The following is a 27,362-nucleotide window of genomic DNA, read 5'->3' as shown; positions in this document are numbered from 1 at the left end:
ATGAGGATCCTTCTCATTTTAATATGCCTGAACACTATCGTTATAGTGAGTAAACCGTTTAGTTCTGGATTTAGATGGATGTTATCTAATGTTGACATTGACTTATTTGCATGTCTAGAAGTTTATATACGAGAAAATGTCAGGTATTTGACTGCCTTCAACACCGAGTTATTTGGCACGTTCACACAGACTTTACATTCGAGTTGGGTCAGTGAATAGGAAGGTTGTTCATTTCATTAACATTGGTATCGGGCTTTGTTTCAATTACTCAACCTTTTGAAACAAACGCCGACACCAACGTTAATGATTAGTCCATCTGCCGGGCTCTAGATGGCTATTTTGCTAACTTCTATCCAATGAGTGTTATCATGTATTAAGTTGATTTACGTTTCGAGGATGAGTCCCGGACCCGAAACATTAAACATTTCTGCTGACTGGATATTGCAGATTCTGCTTGATTGGCTGAGTGCCTCCAACATTTCTGATTTTATTAACTTGTTTTAAGTGCTCTCAACCCCCGAGTTGGCGGAATAAGACCGTATATAAAGGATATGTCACGGGTGAAGTATCGAACAGTGTAACAGTATCGATGTAGACTCATCTGTCGTAATATTCATTCCAGCTGTTGCCCTGGTTCAGACACTTGCATTTACTTCGATCACAATGAGTCCAGTATACTGTGTTATTGGCTAATACGCACAGGTCTCACTTGATATTTCAAACGGGGACATTGTTTGTCAGCGCCAGCTTCTGTTATACCTATAATGGATTAATTACAATCTCGATCAATGACTTCTATATTCATTTTTCTTCAGGTGAGAAACAAACCATTAGAATGTGAAATACGGAATATTCTACACCGAGAGGAGGAGCGTTGCTTTGAGACATTTTCAAACAATAAAATCGACTCCGAAACGCGGACGTTTGAAGCAGGTAAGAAAACGCTCTAAAGCGGAACAGGTAATATTGATGGTGGCGGTTAAATATAACAGTGGATTAGATTAACATTGTGGGTTGTAATGCACAGTTCTCATGGAATAATTACTAATCTTTAACATAAAATAAATTTTCACCCTCATAAATATAGCAGAACGCAATGGTGCCTCTTTCAACTATACTGGAACCAAATAGCAAAAGACTGTAAAACATGAGTTTTACATTTATTTACATTTATTTTCATTAAATTTCATTAAAACTTAACTTAAAAAGCTCTGATACCATCATAATATATGGAATTGAACTTACACTATCATAATATATGGAATTGTTTGAAATTACACTATCATAATATATGGAATTGTTTGAAATTCCTCGTATCATTATTTTACTATAAATTGTGTATTTAAAAAGGTTCAACAATTTAATTCAAAGTTACAGAGGATTTATATGCCAGCATGCTATGGTGTATTGTGTAGGAAGGAACTACAGATGCTGGTTCACACCGAAAATAGACACAAACAATGCTGGAATAACTCAGCAGGGCAGGCAGCATCTCTGAAAAGAAGGAATGGGTGACATTTCGGGTCGAGATCCTTCCACAGAGTCAGGGGAGAGGGAGACATAGATAAGGAAGGGAGATAATATTTTATCACAGAGATAAGATAAGTGAAAACGAGACATCCTCTGCTATGGTGTATCTCCAGACATCAGACACCTAGTTATTGACTATAGCTCTGCCTTCAACATCATAATTCCAAACTAACTTACCTCAAAATCTCTGGACCTAGGACTCAGCACTTCCTGACCCATAGACTACAATTGGTATGGAGAGGTGACAATACACCTGTTCAGTACTGCCTTCAACCACTGAAGGTCACCTCACCTTCTGTCTCCTTTCTCTGTTCGTTTACTTATTTATCTATTTATTCACTTCTCTATGTTCTATAAATCCCTGTAAAGCGTCTTTGAGTGTATGAAAAGCGCTATATAAATGTAATGCATTGTTATTATTATTATTACATCCTCCATGACAATTCTTTACACTGATGCTCTGCAGGGCTCCATCTTCAGCTCCGTACTATGCTCCCTATGTATTCACGATGGTACAACCTAATTCTGATCTGATTCCATTTGCTAGTTTGCAGATAACACCATTGTAGTGAGCTTGATGGTTTTGAACAATAACAAGACAGAGTACAAGAAGGAGATATAGAGCTAAGTAATATGGTGTCAAAACGACACTCAATTTCAGCAAAAGATTTGTCCTGGTCCAATCACCTAAAGGCAAGAAAGCAAACCAATACAGCTGCTTCCTCAGAAGTCAAAGGAAATTTGATATGCATTCAATGACTCTTACCAATTTCTACTGATGCACCATACAAAATACTCCTCAGGATACATCATTGTTTGGTTTGGCAAATGCTCTGCCTTAGACCGTAAGAAACTACAGAAAGTTGGGAATATAGCTCAGCCATCACTCAAACCAAATTCCTTCCCATTAACTCCATCTATACTTCATGCTCCTTCGGGAAAGCAGCCAACATTATCAAGGGCCACTTATATCCCGGACATTCTTTCTTCTCCCCTCTCCCATTTGACAGAAGATTCAAAAGTTTTATAGCACTTACCACCAGAATCAAGAAGAACGTCTTCCCCACCATTAGCAGAATTGTGAGTAGACTTCTCATATGCTAAGGTTGTATTTCCAATCTTCCAATCTATCTTGCTTCAGCCCTTGCACATTTTATTAATCTGCATTTTCTCCTTTGCATTATATTCTGCACTCTGTTTCCTTGCTCTTTGGCACTAGCTGTTGTACTAAAATATTTTATTGATTGTACTAGGTATGATATGATTTGCCTACAAAGCAATGTTTGTCACTGTATCTCGGTACATGAGACAATAATAAACCAATACCAATTATTTTTTCAGTTTTACTTACCCAATAAGTAGAGATACAGCAGAGCAGAAATTCGCCTTTCAGCTGATCCCATATTTCAAAGCAAGTCACACCACATTCAGAAATAGCTACTTCTTTGCTGTCATCATACTACTGAATGGACTCTCATAAACTAAGGGTTTAATCCTGATCTTCCAATCTATCTCATTGTTACCCTTGTACTTTTTGTTATCTTCCCTTCCTCTGTAGGTGTAACACTGCAACACTATAGAATAAGAGCAAATAACCCTGGTTATTTTTTACTTTGCACCATGTATTGCCTGTGTATCGCTTAATTGCACGTGTGCAGGGTATTATTTGACAAGATAGCTGGCAAAACAAAGTTTTTCACTGTATCTAAGTGCACATGATTATAATAAACTAATACCAATATCAATTTAAATAGAAATACTGGAAGTCAATCAATAGTCATAGAGTTATACAACTTGGAAACAGGCCCTTCAGCCCAACTTGGCCACATTGGCCAACATGTCCCAGCTACACTAGTCCCACCTGTCCACATTTGGTGCATATCCCTCCAGACCTGTCCTATCATGTACCTGTCTAACTGTTTCTTAAGCGTTCGGATAGTCCCTACGTTCTCTGGCAGCTAGTTCCATACCTCCGCCACCCTTTGTGTGAAAATAGTTACTCCTCAGATTCCTGTTAAATCTTTTCCCCTTCACCTTAAACCTATGTCCTCTAGTCCCCAATTCACCTACTCTGGGCAAGAAACTGTGTGTCATGATTTTATTCTCAATCTTATAATCCTGTTAGTACAGATGCTCTACCGAGTTGCTGTTGCCATCTAGTGGTTTATATAAATTGTGCTAAATATCCGAAAATACTGACTGCGAAGAAATTTTCAAAAACAAAACAATGAAAACATTTTTTGAAGAAAATCAAAAAGATTTTCATTTAATATTGTTATTGAGTAGGAATTTATCCATGCAATAAAATCTTTCAACTGAAAACACAGCGAGCAGGAGTAGCTCTGGGCCCTCCCCTCACCGCTATGCCCCACCTGGACTCGCACCTACCCCTGCTGCCAGGCTTCTGCGTCTCTTCCAGCTTTCTTTCCACGCCTCCCCAACCCCAACACACAATTAGTCTGAAGAAGCAGCCCAACACAAACATCGTCTATCCATGTTCTCCTAAGATGCTGCCTAAACTCCTTTTGTATACCAGCATCTGCAGTTCCTTGTTTCAACATCATCTTTCAACACATATGTTATCCTCCTAAAACAAAATAACTTTTGGGAATCATTCTGTGCTCGTTAAAGTGAACATCTGTGCTTCATGCTTTGGTAAAATGGTATGTGCTTAATTTAGTAATTAAAAAATTAATTCACAGGTCAGTTTTAGAAACTTGTTTACTAAGTCGATACACAGTGCAGTTACTTTCATTTCATACATATAGTTTGCCATATTTTCTTATTCAGGTAAAAATGTGAAAGTTAACTGCTTATTGTTAAGCTTATTTTATGTGGAGTCTGTATGTTAGAATTATCTTCTTTGGAATTGCAGAAACTAATTTAAACACCATATTTGAAAATAATTCATGAAATTGAAGGTAGCAAGAGTTTTTTGGTGAATTCAAGCTAATGGCATATGGGTCTGAATGGGATATTATCACATTGCCATGAGGAACTCCCATTTTCACACTTTTCTTTTGTTTAGGATGTTGATGTATATTTGGATGTCCACGTAGGACGTATGGTTAGGATGTACATTTATCAGCTGCCCTACTAGAGCCACCCATTATTTTGTTTCTGTGATATTTGCTGTGAAACCTCAGGAACCATGTGATGTCTAGTGTATCATCGGATCTCAATACATCTTTAGACTACTTGGGGGATCTGACTGCCATAAGATCCACTTGATCTTGAATAACTTTCCAATGCTAAGGTTATTTACTTATTTTAGGAGCTCGCTAAGCCAGAGTGGCTGATGGGTAACATGGGTAACGTCTATGGATAACATAGATGTTTACAATTTAGCTGTAGAAGGTCTTAGAGGTACATATAGTGTACAATCAGCATTATGGATTTTTGCTGGCTGAAGGAAAAATATCTTTCACATTCTTTCAAAATGCACCACAGACTGTGCAACTGATTACTTAGCTTAATTAAAAACACTTCACAATTCTCATAATGTTTAAAGCCAAGGTACACAAGCATAACCTCCAGTCTATATAATGTTCAACATATATGTTGAGACACTAATAGAAATAAACATGTAATATGTATTTGTATGTGCATATAATCATATCATATATATACAGCCGGAAACAGGCCTTTTCGGCCCTCCAAGTCCGTGCCGCCCAGCGATCCCCGTACATTAACACTATCCTACACCCACTAGGGACAATTTTTACATTTACCCAGCCAATTAACCTACATACCTGTACGTCTTTGGAGTGTGGGAGGAAACCGAAGATCTCGGAGAAAACCCACGCAGGTCACGGGGAGAACGTACAAACTCCTTACAGTGCAGCACCCGTAGTCAGGATCGAACCTGAGTCTCCGGCGCTGCATTCACTGTAAAGCAGCAACTCTACCGCTGCGCTACAGTGCACTGACATACACTGACTGTAAGAGATGGGAATCTGGATTGAGTGAATGCAAACCATTTATGGGAGTGAGTCCCTGGAACAGCTCCAGTCAGTTGGAATAATGCTGAAGGGTTGCTGAAACTTCAACATGAGATCTAAACTATCAGGTTTGAATACAAATTTCCATTAACTTGATCAATTTGTTAATACTCATAGATCATGGTGTGTTAATTTAATATTAATTTACTTACTGGTTTAGAACACCAAATGATCATCACTACCAAACTCCGGACCTACAGATATTGAAGATAATTAGACTCTTCTGATTCCAGAATGATTTCCAAATAAATGACTTCGAGATGCACATTGCATTTCAGACTGCTGGAATCCATGGAAATCAAAATGAATGCTTCTGGCATATACTTTTGGAGTTAAAATGTGCTTTAATAATTTTCAGGCATGCAAGTAATTGGTACATTAATTCAACTTTTCCATGACTTCTGTACGAAAGTTATTAACATAATTATTGAGCATGTGCTTTTTGAATAGATGTGAGCTTTCTATGAAACTGGGAGTGTTTTATTCCATGAAATTATTTTTCACACGCGTGGTGGTGGGTGTATGGAACAAGCTGCCAGAAGAGGTAGTTGAGGCAGAGATATCCCAACATTTAAGAAACAGGTACATGGATAGGACAAGTTTGGAGGGATATGGACCAAGCGTGGGCTGGTGTGACTGGTGTAACTAGGATATGTTGGCCAGTGTGGGCAAGTTGGTCCTGTTTCCACACTGTATCACTCTATGACTTTATAGCACAGATGTAATATCAGACTTCAGAAATAGAATATTGCAGCTGAATTTGTAATACAGATTTGAACATGTTCACCTTGATATCTCCCCTCTGATTCTTGCAAATGTTGGGCATTGGTTTAAAGTGTTGCTATAATTCTTAATTTGTTTAGGAATGATTTGTTGCTTGGCTGTTGAGAGGCATTAACTAACCTTTGGACCTCGAGCTATTAACACCAATGATCCAGCTTGGTGCCAGGGCTGAGGCACAAGTCAGAACTCAATTTGTTTCTGTTGGAACACGGCACTTGACATGTGGATGTTGCATTTCTGAATCCCTTAGGTGAATAATGCAATATGTTGGATCAAATGCACAAGCAAATATTAATCCTGTTAGTTATAAATCAAATAATGCATGTTGGATTATACCCTAGCAAAAAGTCAATATTCACAGGGAAGCATTCAAGCTGATTTGCCTCTGCTAATGGAAGGTCGTCAATAACAATTCTAGCATTCTCACCACCGTTTTAGTTGACAACAGTTAGCGTAAGCCGAAGCTTGAACCTCAGATCTATTTGGTCCAGTTTCTCAATGTCTGACCCAGCTAGGCATTCACCTCTGTGAAACATTTCATTACTCTGCAATCTATTTACAGGCTTGCAATAAGCAGCCAAATATTCATGCTCTTTATCAACTTTATTGGTCTCTTAATTGACGTTCCCTCACTAGCATCACTATATCAATGGACTGTGATTTGCACAGTGGCAAAGTATAATTATATATTCACTGTTGGCAGTCATGTGCTTTGACCTTTCTGTCATTTTCGTTGAAAGTCAGAGGGCTCATGGCAACTGGAGCAGATAACTTTATAATACTGAATATATAACAACAGTTTTAGAATAGATTAAGAATCAGATGCAATTAAATTACCCAAGAATGTTAGGAAAGAGTACTATCACTGAAAACAGCACCAAGCTAAGAAGTGAAAAAACCATTCTTACTCCACCACCCACTCACCCAATCTCAAAATAAAGTGCTTGAAATAATCTGATTTGGCATTCATCTCTTTGCAGTGCATTTGTTACAAAGTTACCTCCCCACCATTCAAAAAGATCTCTGAACCTTGCCTGCATTTAGACAAGTACTTCATAAACAAGATGCTATCAAGATGCTATCTTTACAATAAGATACTTTACAATAGCTTAACTGGAAAGAACATTTTCGCAAGCATAATAAATGGAGTCAATGAGTGCACAGAGAGTGATTGATTGATTAACCTTTTACAACTGGCAACGTGAGTTTATATTGATCTGTGAAGCACTGAAACACGGCAAATAAACAATGAAGGATTTTCATCCAATCTTCACTATAAATGAGCTTAGCTATTTCTGTAAAGGATAATTTGATCCATTGACATAATACGATGCATCTTTAAATCCATAGATTCCATGCCTTTGTATCATTTATTTAAATGTATTGGAAACAGAAATCTAATTAAATCATTATTGATTGTTTTATTCTGAATATTTAAGATGATGGATTTATTATACAAAAGAAAACAACATTTTTCATAATAACATAACGTTAAGGGCCAGATTTTGCACGGAAATGTCAGCAAATCTGTCAGCGTTTGCCAGTGTTTCCGCAGATGACAGATAGCAACTATTGCTGGCAGTGTTTTATCTCTGAAGAGCCAAGTTCACCTCTCTCTGCAGGTTTAGGTTGTCAGGAGTGGAGAAGTTGCCACACCAGGCTGAGATGCATTTTGTCAGAACATGGAGGTTCAAGAGAATTCTCGTGGACATGCCGGATCTTCTCAAACACATAAGAAAATACACTTATGAACTTTTTGATAAGGATATCAAGGAACTTGAAGCCATTGACCATCTCTACAGCAGCTCTGTTGACAAGAGCAGACTTGAGAGTTTACCCTTATGACAGCCGTTCTGACTTGCCACTGAGATGTATGGGACGGAGCCAGTGGAGGATGGGGGGTGGGTGGGGCAAATGGCCTTGGTGGAACTTTGTTTCCCTGTTCAAAACAGATGTGAAAGGCATTGAGCTCATCCGGTAGAGATGCATCATTTCAGTAGATTGCACCCAATTTTGGTTTCTAGCCTGTGTGGTATTCAGGTTCTGCCATGGTCACCTGGCATTCATTTGCTTGAATAGAGCCTCTAGCTTGTTTTGGAATATTCTCATGGCATGTCTCGAGGAGATCATACAGTGGTATGAAGGGTTATTCCCTCCTTGTACAGTGTGGGAATACCCTCCTTAAAATCTGGACATTAGCAGAGTGTGAATATCCCTATTCCTAGATTTCCAGTTAGGATAGACCTTATTCAGAACACAGTCATTAACCCATTTCTTGATGAAACTAGTGATGACTGAGGTATTCTCATTCAGGCTGAATGAAATGGTCTTGGGCATGTTTTAGTCCACTAACTCAGGGCAGTCCTAAAGTAGACACTTGGCCTCCTCAAATCATGTAGTGTAAGAAAATAACTGCAGATGCTGGTACAAATTGAAGGTATTTATTTCACAAAATGCTGGAGTAACTCAGCAGGTCAGGCAGCATCTCAAGAGAGAAGGAATGGGTGACGTTTTGGGTCGAGACCCTTCTTCAGACTGATGTCAGGGGGGCGGGTCAAAGGAAGGATATAGGTGGAGACCGGAAGATAGAGGGAAAACTGGGAAGGGGAGGGGAAGAGAGGGACAGAGGAACTATCTAAAGTTGGAGAAGTCAATGTTCATACCGCTGGGATGCAAGCTGCCCAAGCTAAATATGAGGTCATATATCATGTTTCTCAGGTCATGTATCTATACACTGTAAATTGATCGATTGTAATCATGCAGTGTCTTTCTGCTGACTGCTTAGCATGCAACAAAAAGCTTTTCAAGGGTTTTACCACCTAACAATGGGTTCAGGCTAAAGTTAGAGAATAGGTGAGAGAGCAAGCGACGTGCACTATTAATAATTGCAGGGAAATTTCATTTTTCAAATTGTCTGTATGAAATACTTGAACCGTATCATGCGAGTGTCATTTTTCACCATAGGACAATAGGACATAATAAATCCAGGTTCAGTTCCCAAATTCATAACATAAATCATATCTTATCAGGGGGATAAGGTATTGTCGGAGAGCAGTTATTTATTGTGTAATTTAGAATCATTTGTAATGAATAGAAATTTTACACCCGCTAAATGTTGAAGCTTATTGTTCCACCTATGTTTGTTCTTTAAAAATTTGACAGGTATGTCATGTTGGATAAAGGGTCTTTTTCTTTAAATACTTTTACTGCTTCTATTTCTACTGCAACAGGCTGTGACGGAATGTGGGACAACCTGACCTGCTGGCCCTCCTCCTCATTGGGAATGACTGTCGCGGTACCTTGCCCCAAGGTGCTTTATGTTTTGACTCGCAAAGAAGGTAAATAAAACATTGACAGAGGAAGTATATTAATTTTCTATTTTGCTTTTTTTCTGCAAAGTTACTTACCGTTTAATTCCCAGGGTACTAAATGAGAAGTGCATTTTGTTTCCAGATGCTCTTTTGAAAAATGTCCATCCTTTGAATTACATTTACACTATTCTCACAGGCACTATTATTACCACACCTCAAAGGTATACTACATTGTTGAAAATTGAATGTCTAAAATAACCATTGTTGGCAAACAACTCTGTTATAAACAAACAGTAATTGTTCCTCTAATTATGAATTAGCAGCCTCACTATAACTAATCAATCAACCTATTCAAATATTTTTTGCAAATTCATTCAACCATGTCACTTCCACTTTCAATAAACAAGAATGTTTTATTGTCATATGTCCCAGATAGAACAATGAAATTCTTACTTGCTGCAGCAGAACAGAATATGTAAACATAGCAAGTAAGAATTTCATTGTTCTATCTGGGACATATGACAATAAAACATTCTTGTTTCTTGACTCTTGAAATACATTAATATATTGAATAAAGAAAATGCTATCACTTCTAAACATAAGGTTAATGAAGGAATTCAATGTTTTATTTTTAGCTAATTTTCCAAATGAAGTAGTTTAATGCATTGCAAGAGCTTGATGTTTTTGGGCAGTTTCCTGTATATTAGGACGTACTTGAGATAACAGACTCTCATTTCTCCTTCAGCACAGAGAGGCCTTCCCCTCTTTTTGTATTTGATGTTCGTGAGTGTTGAAAATCCAAACACACACAAAAAATGTGGAATATTGCATCAAAACTTAAAGCACGATTAGAGATTTCAGAATACTTGTCTTTAACAGAAATCCAAAATGTTTCAAGGCGTACTTCATAGTCTTGTATCTTCAGACTGCGATAACTTGAAATAGCTTCTAGCTGTTTTCCATCAGTTACTGTAAATTCCAAGTCAGATGAAACAGGCATGAAAGGGTTTCTTATCCAGTCAAAACTCTCTCTAGTCAACGATGGAAAGTAATGGTGGATATTGTCCTCCAATGTTTCCATACTCTCCGTTACGAGGCCAGCAATATCTTTTATATTGGCATGGGGTACCATTGGGAACATATCAAAATTACTCTGCATGTTCTGTTTAACCGAACAGTTGGTTGTTTTTTTAAATGGCAGTAGCCTATCTGTTGAAGTAAGGACGTTTTCATATCGTCATTGCATACTGGTATTCACACTGTTCAAATGCGCAAATATCTCTGCCAGGTGAGCTAGCTCGACACACTAATGTTCACTGTTGAGATATTCATAAGCTCTTGCTACCTTCAGATTGAAAAAAATTCATTTGGATTCTTGAATTGAATCTATCCATTTTTATTTTAGGGTTGCTTTTTTAACTACTAAAAACGTAATTGGAACTTTTCACAGGTTTATAAGTTCATTAGTTATTGGAGCAGAATTGTGCCATTCGGCCCATCAAGTCTACGCCGCCATTCAATCATGGTTGATCTATCTTTCCCTCCCAACTACATTCTCCTACCTTCTCCCCATAAAATTTGACACCCTTACTAATTAAGAATCTTGCTAATTCAATCCCCACTTTAAAAATACCAAATGATTTGGCCTCCACAGCCAGTTATGGCAATGACTTCCACAGATTCACCACTCTCTGACCAAATAAATTCCCTCCTTATCTCCTTTCTAAAGGTACGTCATAGAGTCATAGAGTGATACAACATGGAAACAGGCCCTGTGGCACAACTTGCCCACACCGGCCTACATGTTCCAGCGACACTAGTCCCGTCTGCCCACGGTTGATCCATATCCCTCCAAACCTGTCTTATCTATATACCTGTACTCTGATTGATGAAGGCCAATGTGCCAAAAGCCTTTTTGACCACCTAATCCATCTGCAACTCCACCTTCAAGGAACCATGCAGCTGCACTCCTAGATCCCTCTTACAACATTCCCCAGAGCCCTACCATTCACTGTGTAGGTCCTGCCCAAGTTAGACTTCCCAAAATGCAACACCTCAAATTTCTCTGTATTAAATTCCATCAACCATTCCTCAGCCCACTTGACCCATCGATCAAGATCCTGCTCCAACCATCTTCACTATCTGCAAAATCACCCACTTTTGTATCATCAGCAAACTTGCTAATCTTACCATGTATGTTCTCATTCAAATCACTGATATATATGACAAACAATTACTGGCCCAGCACCAAACCCTGAGGTCCCCCCTCATCCTACTAAACTCCAGCGAGTATGGGCCCACTGCTGTCAAACGCTCATCATATGTTAAACCAACCATTCCTGGATTATTCTTGTAAAAACAGGTGAAAATATGTTTGTGACAAGTCCATAACAACCTCATCTGTCACTGAAACTAAATTGATGCATGTGCAATGCTTCATGGTGGCGAGCAGCAGTCGAGTTGCTGTCTTATAGCGCCAGAGACCCAGGTTAGATTTTGACTATGGGTGCTTGCCTGTACGAAGTTTGTATGGTCTCCCTGCGATGGAGAAGCTTATATTGGAACACCTGATGATATTCCAATGTGCCTGTTGCCTTTGTCTTCTTCGTGGTAAATGTCATGGGTTTGATACCTACCTTTAATCTAAGGATGTAACTGCAATACATTTTGCAGCTAGTATATACTTCATTACTGATAGAATAAATAAGTTGATAATGGTTGATGGGATACATAACAACCAGGATGTTTCATCTCAGGATGATGTTGAATTTCTTAAGGGCCATTGGCACTGAACTCCAGGCACGGTAGCGCAGCGGTAGAGTTGCTGCTTTACAGCGAATGCAGCGCCGGAGACTCAGGTTCGATCCTGACTACGGGTGCTGCACTGTAAGGAGTTTGTACGTTCTCCCCGTGACCTGCGTGGGTTTTCTCCGAGATCTTCGGTTTCCTCCCACACTCCAAAGACGTACAGGTATGTAGGTTAATTGGCTGGGTAAATGTAAAAATTGTCCCTAGTGGGTGTAGGATAGTGTTAATGTACGGGGATCGCTGGGCGGCACGGACTTGGAGGGCCGAAAAGGCCTGTTTCCGGCTGTATATATATGATGATATGATATGATATGATAATTCAATCATACTCCTGATATGCCTTGCAAACAATATGCTGTCTATACAATACCCACCACAAGTGTGCCTCTGGGCAATAGATACTATCTTGGAATGAAATATAATCTGTTGAATACACTGGAAAGATCCTTTGGGTAACCTGTGGCAGTTTGTATTTCCAACATTTTATTTTAAACTCTTGGAAATCTCATCAAGTTCTGTTCACAAATTTTGCTAGGAGTCGTTTACCGAAACTGTACAAGTGATGGATGGTCAGAAGAATTCCCTGTCTATATAACAGCCTGTGGATATGATATGAATGATACCAAAAATTCCATCAAGGTAAGAATGCAGAAATGCACATATGCCCGAGGGAATGTACCTGTATGGAGCAAGTCAATCAATGTATTGCAATTGTCGCGTACGTTTAAATTTTATTTATTGAGCTCATATTTTGCATAAACTATGAAGTTAATTATAAAGCCAACTAAAACAATTCAAGTATGCACAGTTATATATATTGACTTTTAAAATTTTATTTATTTGTATTTTTACAAAGTATTCAAACTATATGAACATGAAGATTATGTATACAGTGGGACACAGTACATCCTTCATATCCCTGACCATAGCTGTAGCAATCCTTGGATTATTTCGGTAAGTATCAATGTTAATAAAGTTTGAGTGTTTAATTGTTTGTAAGGATGTGGCCTGACTTTATGTGCTTCAGTGGTCTAAGCTATTTGAATGGGCATTAACTTTGTGATTGGTGATATCAACCTCACAGACAACTGCTCATATATTTATGTGAGTTCTAAAATAGCCCAAGTTCCTTTAAAATTGTGTTCAAAATTCAGCACAGCACCTTATGCAGATGATCTGGGATAAATAAACCTAATGAACACCAAAGCTATCCTTAAGGATCCTTAAGGATGCATGCAGAGCAAAAGATTTATCCTTAATCACATGTGCTGTGCACACGATATAGTAATACACATACATTGTATTCTGGTTCTGAAAAACAATTCCATTAAAGTCAATGTAATCGAACTTTGGAAGAGGAGTTCAACATTCATAAACTATGGTATTGTGCATTTGGAGCCAGTAACTAATTATGATTCTACCCCACAGTGTCTAAAACACGAAATGTTAGATAGATATGTGAGTTAATCTTACATCATTTTCCATCGTTCTTCACGGCGGTCCCCCCACACCGGGTCTTCCTGCCTTCCACAAATCCATCTCTGTGAGCAATTCACAGATGGATTTGCAGAAATCTAATCGTTATTGTCTGCTTTGCTCTTTCCCTGACAGGGAACGGTGGCAATAACAGATCGCCAGTTATGTAAGAACTGTTAAATGTTTACTTTAGTTTAGAGATACAGTGCGGAAACAGACCCTTCAGCCCACCGAGTCTGCACCGACCAGCGATCCCCACACATTAACATGACCCCACACACACGACGTACAATTTACTATTATACCATAGACAGATAGACACAAAATGTTGGACTGGCTTGGTGGGACAGGCAGCATCTCTGGAGAGAAGGAATGGGTGACGTTTTGGGTCGAGACCCTTCTTCAGGTCTGAACGTCACCCATTCCTTCTCTTCACAGATGCTGCCTGACCCACTGAGTTGCTCCAGCATTTTGTGTCCATCTTCGATTTAAACCAGCATCTGTAGTTCCTTCCTGCACCATACAATTATCCGAGGTCAATTAACCTACAAACCTGTACGTCTTTGGAGTGTGGGAGGAAACTGAAGCAACCGGCGAAAACCCAGGTGGTCACAGGGAGAATGTACAAACCCGTACAGACAGCACCATGGTCAGGATCGAACCCGGGTCTCTGGCACTGTAGGCTACTTGGCTTGGTAAAATTGAGGTGCCTGATGGGTCCATTGCTGGCTTGGGAAGGTGTGATCTCAAGAGGATTATAATGTGACATACTGGCCTAGTCCCATTTGCCTGCATTTGCCCCATATCCTTCTAAACCTTTCCCATCCATTGATCTGCTCAAATGTCTTTTAAAGTTGTAATTGATTGGTTTTTGTAGCTTCCTCCAGCAGCTCATTCCAGATAAGGACTACCCTCTGAGTGAAAAGGTTACCCCTCAGGTTCCTATTAAATCTTTTCCCCCTTCATCTTAAACCTATGTCCTCTGGTCCTCGATTTACCTACTCTGGGCAAGAGACTGCACTGAACATGATCACGACATCTACACAATCTATTCCTCTCATGATTTTATACACCTCTTTCAGATCACCTCTCATCCTCCTGCGCTCCAAAGAATAGAGTCTCAGCCTGCCCAACCTCTCCCTACAGCTCAGACCTTCGAGTCCTGGTAATATCCTCATAAATCTTCTCTGCACCCTTTCCAGCTTAACAACATTGTGGACCGATTGAACCAGAGGCATTTTGTTTACACTCCAGCAAATAAATCACCAAGTAATGAATTTGTTATGAATTTAATTTCTAAGAATACTCGACAAATGATTCATTTTCTTTGGTTTGCTTTAAAACATTCCAATAAGTTGAACGCATTATTCAGCCCTTGGGAACTGGACTGTGAATGGGAAAAACTCCCTGAAAGTGGCAACCCCATTAGACCGAGTGGTAAAGAAGGCGTACGGTATGCTTGCCTTCATCGGTCGGGACATTGAGTACAAGAGTCAGGAAGTCCTGATGCAACTTTATAGGAGTTTGATCAAGTTGCATTTGGAGTATTTGTAGTATTGCGTGCAGTTCTGGTCGTCCCCATTACAGGAAGGATGTGGTGGCTTTGGAGAGGGTGCAGAGGAGATTCACCAGAATGCTGCCTGGGTTAGAGAGTTTCAGCTACAGGGAGAGGTTGGACAGACTTAGATTGTTTTCTCTGGAGCACCTGAGGTTGAGGGGAGACCTGATAGAAGTGTATAAAATTATGAGAGGCGTAGATAGGATAGACAGTAAGAACCTTTTCCCCAGGATGGAAATATCAAATACTAGAGGACATCACTGTAGGGTGAGAGGTGCAAAATTTAAAGGAGATGTGCGGGGCAAGTTTTTTTACACAGAGGTTGGTGGGTGCCTGGAACGCGCTGCCAGGGGTGGTGGTGGTGGAGGCAGATATGATAGTGGTGTTTAAGAGGCTTTTGGATAGGCACATGAATATGCAGGGAATGGAGGGATATGGATCACATGCAGCCACGTTCAGTGTAGGCATTGTGGGCCGAAGGGCCTGTTCCTGTGCTGTACTGCTTTGTGAAGGAACTGCAGATGCTGGTTTACATCGAAGATAGACACAAAATGCTGGAGTAATAGTAATAGGCGAGAAATAGTATTGGATAGACTGATGGGACTGAAGGCTTATAAATCCCCAGGGCCTGATGGTCTGCATCCCAGGGTACTCAAGGAGGTGGCTCTAGAAATCGTGGACGCATTGGTGATCATTTTCCAATGTTCTATATATTCAGGATCAGTTCCTGTGGATTGGAGGATAGCTAATATTATCCCACTTTTCAAGAAAGGAGCGAGAGAGACAACGGGAATTATAGACCAGTTAGCCTGACATCGGTGGTGGGAAAGATGCTGGAGACAATTATTAAAAAAGTAATAATAGCGCATTTGGATAGAAGTAAAAGGATTGGTCCAAGTCAGCATGGATTTATGAAGGGGAAATCCTGCTTGTCTAACCTTCTGGAATTTTTTGTGGATGTAACAAGTAAAATGGATGAAGGAGAGCCAGTGGATGTAGTGTATCTGGACTTTCTGAAAGTCCTTGATCAGGTCCCACACAGAGATTAGTGGGCAAAATTAGAGCACATGGTATTGTGGTTAGGGTATTGACGTGGATAGAGAATTGGTTGGCAGACAGGAAACAGAGAGCAGGAATAAACGGGTCGCTGTCAGAATGGCAGGCAGTGGCGAGTGGAGTGCCGCAAGGCTCGGTGCTGGGGCCGCATCTATTTACAATATATATTAATGATTTAGATGATGGAATTAAAAGTAACACTAGCAAATATGCAGATGACACAAAGCTGGGTGGCAGTGTGAACTGCGAAGAGGATGCTAGGAGGTTGCAGGGTGACTTGGACAGGTTGAGTGAGTGGGCAGATGCATTACAGATGCAGTATAATATAGATAAATGTGAGGTTATCCACTTTGGTGGCAAGAACAAGGAGGCAGATTATTATCTCAATGGTGTCAGATTAGGAAAAAGGGAAGTGCAATGAGACTGGGTGTCCTTGTACACCAGTCACTGAAAGTAAACACTCAAGTACAGCAGGCAGTGAAGAAAGCTAATGGCATGTGGGCCTTCATAACGAGAGGATTTGAGTGCAGGAGTAAAGAGGTCCTTCTGCAGTTGTACAGGGCCACTATTGTGTGCAGTTTTGGTCTCCTAATTTGAGGAAGGACTTCCTTGCTTTTGAGGCAGTGCAGCGTAGGTTCACGAGGTTAATCCCCGGGATGGCGGGACTGTCATATGAGGAAAGATTGGAAAGACTGGGCTTGTATTCACTGGAATTTAGAAGGATATAAGGGGATCTTATAGAAACATATAAAATTATAAAAGGACTGAACAAGCTAAATGCAGAAAAAATGTTGGGGGAGTCCAGAACCAGGGGCCACAGTCTTAGAATAAAGGGAAGGCCATTTAAAACTGAGATGAGAAAAACTTTGTCACCCAGAGAGTTGTGAATTTGTGGAATTCTCTGCCACAGAAGGTAGTGGAGGCCAATTCACTGGATGAATTTAAAAGAGAGTTAGATAGATCTTTTGGGGCTAGTGGAATCAAGGGATTTGGATCGAAGGCAGGCATGGGTGACTGATTGAGGATGATCCGCCATGATCACTATGAATGGCGGTGCTGGCTCGAAGGAACGAATGGACTCCTTCTGCACCTATTTTCTATGTTTCTATCATCTGCAGAAAGTAAGATCAAGATTAGGAAGTGCACAGGGGCTTGGGAGAGATTTCAAAGGGACTGAAAAAAAGGTGCAAAAAATATTAACTTTAAATTTGTTAAGCATTTGGCACTGTCCTCTGGATAACGAAACACCAAACTTGTTAAATTCTTTTTTAGAACTGGGATTTTATATAACAGTGGAGTGAATGAAACTCTAATAACTTGGCACACTTGCAATTTTGGTAGTGCCAGACTACTAGGTTTTCTGGACTGCGTTACTTCTACTAACACCCTACTAAAACATTACTTTCAGTCTTTTTACATGTTACACAGCAGTATAATACATTTTCCAGTTAACCCAGTGAGTTTAAAGGGGGTTCAATGCTTCTTTAATATCACATGTACCGAGCGAGGTACAATGAAATTCATTTTTTGCATCCACTTCAGTAAATTATTACTACAGTATACTTAAACACAATCACAGATTAAGTACAGTGTTTCGAAATAGTCCACAGAGACCATATACAAGAGTTGCCAGGTCTTGACATCATTTTCAAAGTCCAAGTTGCTTTTAGTGTAGCTGGCCATAAAGGCCCGTTTTCTTGGCAGCTTTGCAGGGACGGCCTGGCCAAGCAAAGTTGTAGGTGTCCTCCACTGCTCTGTGCTGCTGCAGGTCCCATTCGGTCCGCACGCTTGGTCTCTTGGAGCATCACTCAGGAAATGTGCAAACACTACAGCTGTCAGATCTGCCTACAAAGCTGCCAAGCTTCTGATCCCTGTGGTTCTGACCAGGCATCTGTCTATTCCATCCACGGATACTGCTAACCCATTGTTCCCCCAGCAGTTTGTCTTTGTTCAAGATTTTAGCATCTGTTGTTTCTTATATGTCTATGTTTGCTTCCACCTTCCTCCCCTCTCTGATGTGTAATGGCTGACCACGGTATCAGTGTATTTGATATTCATGTTATGTTTTTTTCATATTGTTGTGTCCCTGTTTCTGCTACTTACTAGCACGATGACAGGCTATCACAGGAAGACTGATATTTAAACAGTTTAATTTTGTACACTATAATTGATCATATTGCCTTTCTTTCCAGGAAACTTCATTGCACCAGGAATTACATTCATATGCACCTGTTTGTGTCGTACATGTTTCGTGCTATTTCAATCTTCATAAAAGACAGAATCCTCTTTTCCACCGAAGCTGTTGATCATTGCAGTGCTTATTCGGTAAATATTTGATAGCTTAATAAAAATGCCATCTTCTTGAAGCCACTCCGGAAACTGTTTAGAACTTCCTATGTCAGCAGTGTATTAGTTTAAATAGTGAGTAAAAATAACAAACAAGCATAGAACTGCTTGGTCTACTGATACAGCTTTTTACATATGTATTTTTAGCCTACGAGACACTAGAATGTTTTAGCCATGCATCTTAACTCATATCTTCATGCATTTTGGGGTTACACTACATCTGGTCCAAAGATCAAACACTGTCAGTCTCTTTGCTGCATTTGGAAATTAAATTACTATTTGACTCCAAGGTTTATGATTGCCATTCTTTCCCCAGATGTATCGTTACTTTCTCCCAACAAACTGCTATTTTCCTTTACCCATGCACCGTCAAAATCAGTAGTCATGATATAAAAGTATTACTTGCTGATTGTGTCACAGAAAAAGGCTATTGAGCCCATGGAATCCTTATTGGCTCCCAGCAGACAAATTCCATCAATCCCATATGCCTCCCCACCTTATTTCTTTGAGCAGAGCACAAAGTGCTGGAGCAACTCAGCGAGTCAGGCAGCATCTGTGGGGGGAATAGATAAGCAACATTTCAAATTGGGACTATTGTTCAGACTAAAGAAGGGTCCCAAACCAAAATGCTTAGCCAATCTCTCCACAACTGCTGCCTGACCTGCTGAATTACTCCAACAATTTATGTTTTGCTCAAGACTCCAGCTTCCACAGTTCCTTGTGAATCCTTATTTCTCTGTATCTCTGCAAAATATTTATTCTCACATGCTTATCCAATTCCTTTAATCTTTATTGGTACTCATTGTTACTGGGGAAAATTTACAGTAGACAATTAACCCACCAACTCCTCTGAAAATTGGGAAGAGGCCAGAACAGGAACCCATGCAATCATGGGGAGAATGTGCAAAACCCCCTGATACAGCATTCAAGGTCAGAATCGCCCCCTAGTCCCTGGATCTGTGATGCATTGCACGGACTGCTGCTCCACCATGCCATCCTATTAAATGTCACCGCACTGACCAAAAATTAGAGGTAAAAAAGGCCAATAATTTATCCGTTTTGAGAGTGAGACAAAAATTGCTATGTGAAAGAAAATCAAAAACTGCAGATGCTGGAAAACAGAAACAAATCAGAAAATGCTGAAGACACTAAGGTCTGGATGTATCAGTAGAAAGAGAAACAGGTTAAAAACTATTGATCAGTTTTTAGATTAACCCAGAATTTGACTTGTGATTTATTTTGTTTTCTATTTGCTTGCTCCCCAGGTTGAATGCAAATTTGCCCTTATTTTCTTCCAATACTGTACTATGGCTAATTTCAGTTGGTTACTTGTAGAAGCCCTGTATCTGCACACACTCCTCGTGGTATCTGTATTTTCAGAGCAAAAATATTTCTGGTGGTTCATTGTTCTAGGATGGGGTAAGTTTCAAATTAAGAATCTAAATTAAGGTTTTGTGTTCAGTTAAACTGCTCACTTTGGAAAGTCTTGTCTATTTTTTCTGAATCTAACAATGTTCTTTTATTTTGTTGACTCTTTTATCTTCTCACCTGCAGGTGGCCCAGCACTTTTTATTCTACCTTGGGCAATTGCAAGAAGAATATATGAAAACATCGGGTAGGTGTTGTATCCATAATAAATAAAACCTCTAAATGAAGACAAATACTGCAGAAATTTGAAACCTTTAATATAATGAAATCGGTGAATGACACAAATCAGGGTAGACCAGCTGATAAAACCTCCATATGTACCAAAAGTTGCAGCATTAAAAATTAGTTAACTATTTAACATTGGAATGACATGAATGTACAGTACTTTACAGATTGTTATGATCTAAATATACATGGAAATTGTCCTCTTTATTTGTCCTCTTTTAGCCTGGTTAGTAGTAAAGAAAGTCTGCTATTCTTACCCATTTTGATAATTGCTCCTTTAAAGCATTTTGAGTATATAGAACATAGAACAGTACAGCATAAGAACAGGCCCTTTGCACCACAATGTCTGGTGAATTAAACTAATCTCATCTGTTTGCTGATGATCCATATCCCTCCATTCCCTGTGCCTATCTAAAAAGGCCACTATCATATTCGCTTCCACTATTACCCATGGCAGTGCGTTTCCAACACCCACCACTCACTGTGTAAAACATTTGCCTCGAATTTCTCCTTTAAACTTCCCCCTCTCACCTTAAAGCTAGGCTCTCCAGCCTTTGACATTTCCACCCTGGACAAAGATTCTGACTGACATTCCTATTTATGCCTCTCATAATTTTAAACATTTCTATCAGAATACCCTTCAACCTCTAAGTCTCCAGATAAAACAATCCAAGTTTGCCCTGTAGCTAATACTCTCCAATCTAGACAGCAACCTGGTAAACCTCTTCTGCACCTACTCCAAATCCTCCACAATTTAGTTTTATAAATATCTCGTTCAGCTTCATGTAGTGTGTTTCCTATTCATAAAAGATACAGAAATATGATAATAAATAATACCACTGTGTATAATGTACCTAATCAAACAGCTTATTCAAATTCACATACTTTGTTCATCCATTTAGTCCAAGAAAAATACCATTAATTTAAAACCCATTTGCCTTATCAACAGCTGCTGGGATATTAATTCAAATGAATATATATGGTGGATCATCAAAGGACCTATAATTTCATCTATTTTTGTAAGTATTCTTGAATTTTTAAATATTCTGCACTGTGGTTTATTATTACTATAAATAACATTCAGCAATTTGCTGACTAGTGTAGGATGTAGGCAGCTGTTTGTTCACGTGAAAAACTTTCTAAAATTTGGAAGAGGTGTATAATGAGCTGGCAATCCAAAGGATCCAATATTACACCTTCTTCAATTTTAAAATCAGCTCCAGTGATGAGCCGGGAAACAGTTTTGTGAAAGTTCTAATCCTTTCAGGTATCATACCAGTAATGCAGGGATTTCATATTCTGATAATTATTTCATTTGATTATTAAGGATAAATTAGGAGAGTGGACCCAGTGTGGAAATTGAATATTGGAGCATGTTCCATGGCCCAGACCTCTTCTTATTTGTTAGGTTCTTCCAGTCTTACAACTCGATGTATATATAACATTTTTACACTGGGCACATTATGGATTAATTGGGTTCATATGCCTTAAACCCACGTTTACTTGGGCTAAACATAGAGGGCTAATTTCACTAGTCCAAATCACAACCAAGTCTTGGGCAATGTTGTATCACGGTCTGAACCCAGAATTCCTCTTGACAGTAGATAGACACAAAAAGCTGGAGTAACTCAGCAGGTCAGACCGCATCTCTGGAGAAAAGGAACAGGTGACATTTCAGGTCAAGACCCATCTTCGGTCCGGGTTTCGACCCGAAACATCATTTGTTTAGTTTCTCCAGAGATGCTGTCTGACCCTCTGAGTTAGTCCAGCTTTTTGTGTCTATCTTCGGTTTAAACCAGCATCTGCAGTTCCTTCCTACAAACATCATCTTGACCGTCCCTGTAAGAAGACAAAGCTGGACACAGTTCTGCCTTCTGTCAAATGTATATTTTAAAGATTTCAAATATATGCCCCCTTCAACAATAAGACCATAAGGCATAGGAACAGAATTAGGCCATTGGGCCCATCGAATCTGCTCTGCCATTCGATCATGGCTGATCTATTTTCCCCTCTCAACCCCATTCTCCTGCCTTCTCCCTGTAACCTTTGACGCCCTTACTAATCAAGAACGGATCAATCTCCATTTTTAATTATTTGGCGTCCACAGCCTTCTGTGGCAATGAATTCCACAGATTCAGCACCTCAGGCTAAAGAAATTCCTCCTCACATTTAGATATTTGAAACTATTAACATTGAAATAAGTAATAAATATAAATGTTTAATATTTGAAATGAACACAATTAATTAAAATATAAAATTAGTTAGAAACAATTTAAATATTAACCAATTAAGAAACAGCTAAAATATATTCATGGCTTGCATTTGATCTCCCATTTAATCCCCATTGAAATCGGTGAGGTTTGGAGTCCTGTACTCAATCTGATGACATAACATAAAAGGCAATGTACTAAGGCATTTCGGTGGAATGCCAACAGGTCAGGGTTCCACTGTTATACTCCATGCGGAACCCAGCATTTGGCCAACACCCTTCTCCCCTAACGTGAACCTGTCAGTAACTTTTGGATTCACACCACATGTATAAAATTCCACGGTTTACCTCAGTTTGAATAACTGAACAACAATGGACCCATTCAGCATCATTAACCACAATTAGGTGGTTTGAATAGGAATCTGGCATTGATGTACTTGCTATAGATGAGGGTAGGGCTAGGGGTATAGTATCTGCTATGGACCCAAGGCACTAGGTGATTTGCAGTAAATCAAGGCTGTCCTGGATCCTGGAATTAATGTACGTCATGACCAGCATCTCAAAGCACTTCTTATTGGTGGATGTCAGAGCTTCTTATGGTGGATATCCTCGAATACTCCTCACAGCTGGTCCACGCAGGTTCTAAGGTCACAGCAATGGACTCCTTCAGGGCCAGTTACTTTCCACGGGTACACTCTCAGAAATGTCATCCGACATCTGCGATGATGACCATGGGTACAGGTGCACCTGAGGCTATCATGCAGGTGCTGTCATTCCACTGACCTTCTGTTCAAATATAGAATGCATTGAGCTTGGCGGAGACAGATACGTTGTTGCCAGAGATTCTGCCTGACTTTGTTACATAGCCATTACCGCATGCAAACCTCGCTACAGTCGATGGTGTCTGTGTGTTAATCTGGGATTCTGCTTGGTCTGGAATTGTCTCTTGGTGCCCTTGATGTCTCTGCAAAAGTCAAAACTAGGAAGTTGCGACAGAATTTTCTGCCACCACTCTTTCACTCCTTCCAATTCTTTGTCAAATTATATCCGTTTGTTACTAACACTCCTCCCTGTGAATACATTGATTTCTATAAGGTTATGTAAAAACTGTTCATGATTTTTATATCATCTCTTAAACTCCAATGGTATAACAGGGACAATCCAAGTTTCTGCCATCTCCATGTACCTGAAGGCCCTTAAACCTGTTAGTAATCTTGTAAATCTTCTGTACATTTTCTCCAGAACATTAACATTCTTCCAATAGTGAAGTCCCTAAAATTAGGGATACACCAGAAGAGCCTTAATAGGAATTTCTAAGAGTTTGGCATTACATCTGATTTGTTAAACTTTATATCTATACTTAACAACTTATCAGCTTGTGTGCCACCTTCAAGATTAGTTGCACAGTACAAGGGCAATTAGGGATGCCTAATGAATGCAGCCTCGGCAGTAACACGCATGTGTACCAGGGATGCCACAGTTGAGCTGTTAGTAGTACCTCTTCCTCACAACGCCAGAGATTTAGTTCATTCCTGACCTGTCTATGTGGAGTTTGCACGTACTCCCTGTGATTGTATGGGTTTCCACCAGAAGCTCCAGTTTCTTTGCACATCCCAAATGTGTGTGGGTTGGTTGTTAATTCGCCACTGTAGATTGCCCCTAAAGTGATTGGAGAGTGATAGAATCTGTAAAGAGCTGACAAGAATGTGGAGAGAAAAAAATGGGATTAATATACTTGTAGTGTAAATAGGTGGTTGATAGTCAGTGCTGAATCAGTGCTCTATTTCTCTCTGACTCCATGACTGCAGATGTTTATCTTTATTCTATTTTGCAGATCAGCTTTGTGCTCTTTCTTCACATCATTAGGATATTAATAAAAAAGCTAAAAACGCCTGATGTTATGAGGAATGAGTTTAACCAGTACAAGTAAGTCACTATACTTACCATCTTCTTCATGGTAAATGCATGCAAATATTCCTCTGGGTGTGGAAAATCTTGAACTCGCCATCAGTGGTGGGAGATTCGTATCCCTGTACAGTGATATCTCTAGCTTCATATATGTTGCTTTCCTTCGTAAACCATAACATGGGCTTTGAAATGATTGAAGATATAAAAAAGTAAATACTGGATTTATCCATTTGTGTGATTTCCCAAGATAATATTTCAGCAACTTGAGTGCTATAAAATATTCAGTAGCATGAAAATAGTAATTTATAGCATTAATCAAAGTCTCCATTACATCGTAAAATAAAGATGTTAGTGTGAAATCAGAATCAGTTACTTTTGGCAGCAAGATCTATTTCTTAGTACTGACTGAAGTACGTTAAAGTTTTACAGGTTGCAAATATTACCTGTTGTTCATTGTGACCCACAATGGAGTAGATGAGAAATTCAGGGCTTTAGATGTGTAAGTTCAAATGCTGCTTAAACTATAAGGAAAGCCATACAATTTTGGCTTTTCAAATAAATGCAAGTGATACAAAAACAAGGAGACAATGTCAAGTTGTCAAAGGACTAAAGAGATAAGTTAGGAGAATTCTAAGATGTAGGGAATTGTTGGGAAACAGAATGTGCTACTAGAAACAGCGTGGAAGGAAATCAATGTCATTTTCTAAAAAGTCAAACGGATAGATAATTGAAATAGGGATAATGATAAAAGAGGGAAATGTGCAATTCTTTCGGAAATATGTTTTTTTTATGAAAGCCTGAATGACTCCTATATAAAGTAATGTTCTATATTATTCATGTTTCATGCACACAGTCGAAGTAACACGTGATGTAAAACACCCATCTTTTGTGATCTCTGTTTATCAAGGAACAATATCTAAGTTTGTGGGGAAATGCAGGAATCTGAATAATGCCATAGTCAAAGACATTTTTGAAAATGATGAGTCGGTATTCAAATCTAAATAATCAAGGTGACATTCTTTTGCCAGTTCCTATTCAATGGAGTTGACACTAAAAGTACTAGGTTGACTCAAATTGTTAGGCAATGGTTAGGCTGTGCAAAAGGTTAGCGCCATCTGTTGAGGCTTTTGACTTTTTTTTTATCATATCATCATATATATACAGCCGGAAACAGGCCTTTTCGGCCCTCCAAGTCCGTGCCACCCAGTGATCCCCGTACATTAACACTATCCTACACCCACTAGGGACAATTTTTACATTTACCCAGCCAATTAACCTACATTCCTGTACGTCTTTGGAGTGTGGGAGGAAACCGAAGATCTCGGAGAAAACCCACGCAGGTCACGGGGAGAACGTACAAACTCCTTACAGTGCAGCACCCGTAGTCAGGATCGAACCTGAGTCTCCGGCGCTGCATTCGCTGTAAAGCAGCAACTCTACCGCTGCGCTACCGTGCCGCCCTTTCTTCATTCAGAAGTGATTTTTTTTTCTAGAATATAAGAATCAGATGTGTTTTAATGCATTTTGTGTATTGCGTTTGTTATTTCTAGGAGACTTGCAAAGTCTACTTTCTTGTTAATCCCCTTGTTTGGAGTCTACTATATAGTTTTTGCAATTTTTCCGGAGAAAGAAGGGAGCCTTGCCATAGATTTACGAATATGTTTAGAGCTCTTTCTTGGATCATTCCAGGTATGTACTTGTATAAACTTTAGAATTAGCGAATAAATCATTAAAAGTACCATTATTGTAATGGAGTTCTACATGAATTTTGTGAGAATAATTTTCTGAGTACATAGTACTGTTTTTCCAATATGCATTAACATCATTTCAGATAGTCTGATATAGATGCATGAGGGAAACTTATTCCATATACATCTCAAAAGCATTGTAGTCCACAAATTAAGATAACTTTAAGTGAGGAGTGGAAGACTCTTGTGGGAGAATGTGCACATCAATGTAAACATGCCATTAATAGAGGATTTTTTTAATCCACAGGGCTTTGTCGTTGCAGTACTTTACTGTTTCCTTAATGGTGAAGTGAGTAATTTTAATAAACAATGCTTACTTATAAGCCACATAAGATCAACATTGTTCTTTTCTTCAAACAATCATTAAGATTTTGTTTTTCTATCCATGAGATATGATTGCTTGCATTTAGGTTCGAACTGAAATCAAGAGAAAGTGGAGGCGGTGGAAGCAGAATAACCATTTTGCTGTGGATTTACAAAACCAACACAGTTCCATAATCAATAGTGGAATGACTGGTGGAACACAGGTATCACTATTGACAAGTACCAGTTCCAAAGAACAAGAACTTGTTTTCCAGGAATCGGATGTTCTTTAAAGAACCAAATATAATATTGCACTTCAAATGATTTTTGCAGCTGTGAACAATTTAGCAAAAGGTGTTGCAACTATTGGTAGGTTTGATGTCAGGCTTGGCAGTTTCATTGTGAAGTATAAAATATTCCAAATTGGTCTCTCTTTTGAGTTGGTGTTTGTACTGGATGCTTATCATAGGACATTATTCTGATCAAAATGGACAAGAAATGTTCTTACATGTGTGGATTATGATGTGTGTTTTGTATTTAGCAAGTGAAGTTCAATTTTGTGCACCAATTAGTGGGACCTGGTATTTTGTAATGTATTGTAAAGCTGCCACTCTGTCAAATTTTGAAATGTCTTAACTTCTGTGTTGTTAGAAAGACCAATGATAGCTCAGT

General features: G+C 39.2%; 1 protein-coding gene across 1 annotated transcript; it reads left to right on the top strand.

Annotated features, from left to right (window-relative positions):
• Positions 1–26,983, top strand: sctr (secretin receptor). Its single transcript, XM_078404320.1, has 13 exons — positions 1–45; positions 816–933; positions 9,545–9,652; positions 12,969–13,072; positions 13,290–13,387; positions 18,716–18,848; positions 20,135–20,288; positions 20,424–20,484; positions 21,472–21,541; positions 24,566–24,657; positions 26,190–26,328; positions 26,635–26,676; positions 26,798–26,983. Exons 1-13 carry the CDS (start codon positions 1–3, stop codon positions 26,981–26,983), a joined length of 1,350 nt encoding a protein of 449 aa, XP_078260446.1.
• Positions 26,984–27,362: the final 379 nt, after the last annotated feature.

This window comes from Rhinoraja longicauda, chromosome 8 (assembly GCF_053455715.1).
Source record: "Rhinoraja longicauda isolate Sanriku21f chromosome 8, sRhiLon1.1, whole genome shotgun sequence".
In the NCBI taxonomy this organism is placed as follows: Eukaryota; Metazoa; Chordata; class Chondrichthyes; order Rajiformes; family Arhynchobatidae; genus Rhinoraja; species Rhinoraja longicauda.
Note: the sequence above shows the minus strand (reverse complement) of the source record. Positions and strands in the feature narration are given on the sequence as shown.